Source organism: Sinocyclocheilus anshuiensis, unplaced genomic scaffold (assembly GCF_001515605.1).
Source record: "Sinocyclocheilus anshuiensis isolate Anshui unplaced genomic scaffold, SAMN03320099.WGS_v1.1 scaffold257, whole genome shotgun sequence".
Taxonomy (NCBI): domain Eukaryota; kingdom Metazoa; phylum Chordata; class Actinopteri; order Cypriniformes; family Cyprinidae; genus Sinocyclocheilus; species Sinocyclocheilus anshuiensis.
Window position 1 is genome coordinate 2,958,875 of NW_015539889.1, and position 5,860 is coordinate 2,964,734.

Below are 5,860 nucleotides of genomic sequence, written 5' to 3' on the forward strand. Positions count from 1 at the left end.
GAAACTACTTTGTTTGGCCTTCCAAAAGAGGACACGACTAGAACTCAGTGGTTAAGTTGTATTTACAACACTGTTCCAGAACATTTCAACCCAAATATTCAGATGTGTGCAGCGTATTTTATGGAGGACTGTTTCCTGATCCTGGAAGAGTCGACTACAATGCCGGCTGTTCTGACTCACATACTGTAAGTACGTTTTTATATTTAAAGATTTTATATTTTTTATATTTAAAGCGAGTTTTTTGGGCAGTGTAGAGTAGGGCTTGTTTGTCATTTCTCCGATCACAAATGCAGACATGGTTTTATGTTTACACGGCACGATGCAACGCAACGCGTAAAAAGACAGTATAAATCATTATAATCCGTAATTATGTCCCCACTGGATGCAACAAATGCCTCATTTATAATGGGTTTTAATGTTTTTGTCTCTTCGCTCCGGCCAGGACACAGCATCACAATATGGTAAGGGGCGTAACATTTCTGTCACACGCTTGAGGTATTCGGCCAATCACAACGCTCTGGATAGCTGGCCAATCAGAGCACACCTCGCTTTTCAGACCGATGAGCTTTGTAAAAATCGATGCGTTTCAGAAAGGCGGGGCATAGAGGAGAAACAATAATGTACAGTATGTGGAAAATAATGTGTTTTTTGAACCTTAAACCGCATAAACACATTTCATTACACCAAATACACAACATAATGTTCTTTGTAGCAACATCATATGACCCCTTTACTATAACTTGCAAGCTACAAAAAAGAAGAGCTGTAGAAGTGCCATTAATGTCATTAAAAAAAAATCATATTTAATAATCACCTGAGCAAATCAAAGAAATATTACACCGAAATTGTTTTTCCTGAAACACCAAAACCAAAATGTAAGTTTTCAATAAAAATAACGTTTATTTAATAAGACACAACAAATGAATTTAATAACACACAACAACTTTGTATATAAACATATGAATTGCAATCTTTTTTCAAGACATAATTATGTTTCTACTCGTATAATTGAAACTTAAGCTTTGTCACCACATTAAATAATATTTTAAAATATATTTTAATAGAAAACTGCTATTTTAAATTGTGATAACACTTCACAATATGACTGTTTTTACCATATTTTTCCAAATGCAGCCTTGGTGAGCCTTCTTTCAAAAACCCTGAAAAATTTTACAGACCCCAAACTTTTGAACTTGTATGGAATTAAGTTCAAGTGTTACTTTACATTAAATATAATTTTGCAATGTTAGAAAAAATACAGAATATCTTTAACTAATGATATCATGATTCTGAGGTGCAATACAACATTGTAAACTTCTTTAAGAAATACACATGTGAGAGACATGCATGTTATTGTTTCTACTCAACCATTTCACACATCACTTGTCAGAGTGGCTGATAGATTAGGCAAAATTACCTTCCCGAAAACAAAGAATGTGAAAGAGTGTTATAAGGCGGTCCAGCATGCGTCGACCATGTTCATTCAGCACTGCGGTGGCATCACTGCTCCCACTTATTCAGAAACTGGAGCAGCAGTGAGATCAGGCAGTGCCCTCCTCCCTCTGCCCACTAATCCCTGAAAGATGATCTATCTGTGTCCCGCTCTAACGCTCCCTGCTCGCTCGGGACGGGTGCAGAAGAGGAGGAGGCCCTGCTCTTATCAGCCAGACAGACACCCATCCTGCTCAGGGGGTCCAATCCTCCCTTTTCTGCCCGTTTCGTAATTAGATGATGTTTCTAGGTCTGACCAGGGATTTGGCCAGGGCCTGAACTAGGTCGATGGGTGATAGTGTTGTTGTCTTTTTCGTTTAACACCCCCGCCCCTGCTCTCTAGGGTCGGGCTAATGTAAGTTTTATTTGTCAAACGAATATGTCTGACAAGCATGACGTGGCCCAGATCATTACGTTAAGCGCTGGAGGACATATTGACGCTGTTAAGAGGCCTCAATGGAGTGATGTTCACTATGAACTTGACACAATAGCAAACATATCTGTAATTGGATTCGATTTTTTTGCTGATTCAGAGAACAAGAAAACCTGGCCCGCACACCTATATCAGAATTACATGAGTCGACTGATGCATGACTATATGGGAATCTATAATTTGGCAGACAAGATTTTGGACAGTTGCCCATTATATGTTAATATCCGGAGAAATGCAAGCTTGCACTTCAGCCCTCGGGTTCTGATGACCGCCCTTCATTGATTACTAAATGTATATTACCATTATTGGCACTTTAGTGACAGTCTGCTTTAATTAACTGTTTTGGGGCACTTCAGTGTATATCGATGCAATGGTGTATTGATGCAGTGATGCTGACCATATGGATCGGCTGACATATTTCACTGAAGCATTAGTGGCTGCATCTATTCAGAAGATGATCGCTCATTCTAATCATCAGTTTCGTCAAGATGTAATGATGTCATTTCAGGACAGTTGCAGATGCTTTCAGATCTTCTTGTTTAATGTTCAGAGTCTGAAGGCAAGCTTATTAGATGTTCTGTATTCCCCATGCTCCTTCGTTAACATTTTACTTTACAGAAGAAATTGATGTGTGAAGCCACTATAAGATAGTGCACACTGCATCAATGTCCAAGTTTAAGAAAAATATAGATTGCAGCTAATTTATCTCTTTGTCCATGTCAATTCAGCCATCAGTCCATCACAAGTACCTAATCCAGGACATTTTAGTGATGGTACATGTTTATTTTCATGTAATACAAAAGGGTGGTTTCGTAAAATACTTGAGGAGTTGACATGTCCTACAGTGTAACATGCTATATTCTATTGTAAAATGAACGAACAGCTCCAACTAGGCATGAAATGATATTACAATTCTTAAGCCACTAATAATTTAATAACAAATAAATGGCAAATTTTAAATGGATATTCATTTTAATTTGTTAAAGACTAAGAGTGCCAAAGGAAATCTCCACATATATATTATATAAATGAAATAGAAAATAAATAAAATATATAAAACAAAAGTGTTGCGTTTATAATTTTGTTCACTGTATATATATATATATATATATATAAGCCTGAATAATTAAATATACAATACTGGCTGCTACACAGTATATTTAATATCACAAAAAAGATGTCTTAAATTTCTAAACTATATATTTTGCTAATAATAATAAAAGTAATAATAATAATGTAAAATTAGCCCAAAAATAAAGTGGTGAAAAAGATTCAGTTACAGATTTTAAAATACACACATTTACTTACACACGCTCAAAAACATTTCATATTGATTTTTTTAAATGAATTCTTTTAAATAAAAAATGCACATATACAAATTCCAACATTGAATACATGCCTAGTGTGCTAGTTCCAGTTTTGTAAATTGAGAATTACTTCACACAAATTCATGAATACATGTTTCTACATGTGCCAGACTGCCTTGAAGGTCTTGTCCTAATTTAAGATTTTGCTTGTAGCATTTAACACCTCCTCAGTTAGCATCTTTCTCTCTCTCTTTCCATCCACTGCACTGTAGCTGTGCCTCACTGCATGGAAACTTTTACCCCCCTATCCTTGACACTAACACACCCACACGCACACAAACACACACACCACGACTGAGAGCGGTGGGTGGAAGGGGAGGAGACTGTGTCTCTAAGGTTGAGCTGTTTACAGTGTGGGTTTATAAAACAGCAGACGAGGGGGGGCATCCGTACAAAGAGGGAGCCGGGAGGAGAAACGGCAGACGAGGATAGGAAGAGTGACTGAGAGGATAGAGAGCATCTGAGAGAGAGGGTTCGCATGCAGGACAGCAGGCACAACTGCTAAAGCGGAGGAAATGCTTATGTGAGGAGAGCAATTGATTGTGCATAGTAAGCAAGAAGCTTTCTTCCTTTGTACTGTAAGTACTAAACTGTAATAAAAAAAAAAAGATATTTATATATATATATAATTAAATGTGAATATTTTAGTAATATTAAAAAAATTGTATGTACATCTATCTATCTATCTATCTATCTATCTATCACATGTTTAAATGACTACATTTAAAGGCTTATGTCATTATCCATTTAAAAGAAATATTACATTTTGGAAACAGTTGTGTTGGAAAAATTAAAGTTTGTATTTAACAGATGAATAAGTTTATAAGAGGTCACTGAAGACATGTCTTTATTTCAGGATAAAAAGCAGGAATTAATGAATTGCTGCATCTTAGAGTGTCTCGTTATGGATGACTCTAGGGAACCTACTGAATAGATCTCAGCACTGCATCATGGTTCAGCAAAGGACCCACAAATACTCGTCAGTCATGGATGGCAATTCTACCAGAGAGGTCTTTGTGGGACTGGCGGCAGAGGATGATGCTGAGGTGTTTGGACATGTACCTTCTAACAAAGACCCCAACTGGTGCAAAACTCCAACTGGGCACATCAAGAGACCAATGAATGCTTTTATGGTCTGGTCCCAGATTGAGAGACGGAAGATCATGGAGCAGTGGCCTGACATGCACAATGCTGAGATTTCAAAGCGCCTTGGAAAGCGCTGGAAACTACTGCCTGATTATGAGAAGATACCCTTCATCAAAGAGGCTGAAAGGTTGCGTCTAAAGCACATGGCTGACTATCCTGACTACAAGTACCGGCCCAGGAAGAAGAGTAAGTGCTCCACTCCTGTGAAACTTAGAGAGAAGTTGCCTATGAAATCCAGCAAGTCCCATTCAGGAAGATCTACTGGGCTCTCCTGCAAAGGGCTAAAGATCAAACCCGCTTCTACCAAGCCTAAAATGAACTTTATTGGCAATAAATATAAGAGCTACAGCGAGAGCATGAGTGATGACGACATGATGGATGTAAACATAGAAAGTCCAGTGACTCTGCAAGATGATCACAACCCGTCAAGTCACTTTGTCCTTCACCAGCAGGCTACCATTCCCTCTGAGGACCAGCAACCAGTTCCTGAGCTCAGAGTGAAAGTGCCCATCTCTCAAACCAGCAGCATCCAGAGTCTCTCCTCGGATAATGAGTGCCAGGCACTCCCGGAGTGCACAACGAGCGAGCCACGAGGGTCGACTTCTGGAAGATCCTCCACTCCAACCTCAACCAGCTCCTCCTCTTTGGTGTCATCAGCTTGTTCGGATGAGGAATTGGACGAGGAACTCTTGCATATCATTTCTAACAGTATGCCTATGGACTGCTCCGCTCTGGACAAGGACTTCGAAGCATTTCATGCTAACTCAGGATCCCATTTTGACTTCCCAGATTACTGCACTCCAGAGGTGAATGAAATGATTTCTGGGGACTTGCTCGTGCCCAGCATCTCAGACCTAGTGTTCACCTACTAAAGTCGAGCCCTCTGTAATGTGGTCAGGCCTGCATAGCTGCCAATTTGAAAATATTTTGTCCATGTTGTACTTGGACAATTCCTTTTTTCCATGTGTTTATTTTTCTCACTGAATTCCATAAGTGCTATTGCTTTCCTTTCCAAGCATGTCACATCTTGTTAGTTTAGCTAACAGACACACAGGGCTTTGCAGAGCTGTTCAGGACATTAAGACATTCAGATTTTGTTTAGCTCTTCAGAGGCAGCTGGGTGTAGTTCTTAGACACCGTACCTGATGGGCAGCAGTTAGAGGAAAGGATTTATATCAATTTAAAGGGACAATTCACCCAAAAAATAAAATTCTGTCATCATTTACTCATCTACATGAATTACTTTCTTCACAAAATACAAAAGAAGATACTTTGAAGAATGTGTCAGCTGTTTTTGTCCATGTCAACCACTGACATTCATTCTTCAAAATATCTTCTTTTGTGATCTACAGAAGCCAGAATGCCATGAGTGTGAGGACATGATGACAATTTTCATTTTTTGGGTGAACAAGCCCTTTATTAT

At 38.7% G+C, this 5,860-nt stretch overlaps 1 protein-coding gene across 2 annotated transcripts; it reads left to right on the forward strand.

Annotated features, from left to right (window-relative positions):
• The first annotated feature begins 3,784 nt into the window (after window positions 1-3,784).
• On the forward strand, window positions 3,785-5,644 carry LOC107685715 (transcription factor SOX-11-like). Of its 2 annotated transcripts, none has more exons than XM_016482411.1 (2): window positions 3,785-3,840; window positions 4,148-5,644. In XM_016482411.1, exon 2 carries the CDS (start codon window positions 4,200-4,202, stop codon window positions 5,307-5,309), a length of 1,110 nt encoding a protein of 369 aa, XP_016337897.1. In that variant the 5' UTR covers window positions 3,785-3,840; window positions 4,148-4,199; the 3' UTR covers window positions 5,310-5,644. The 2 variants fall into 2 exon arrangements, with proteins under 2 accessions (XP_016337897.1, XP_016337896.1); XM_016482410.1 differs by having other exon boundaries at window positions 3,791-3,869.
• The last annotated feature ends 216 nt before the right edge of the window (window positions 5,645-5,860 follow it).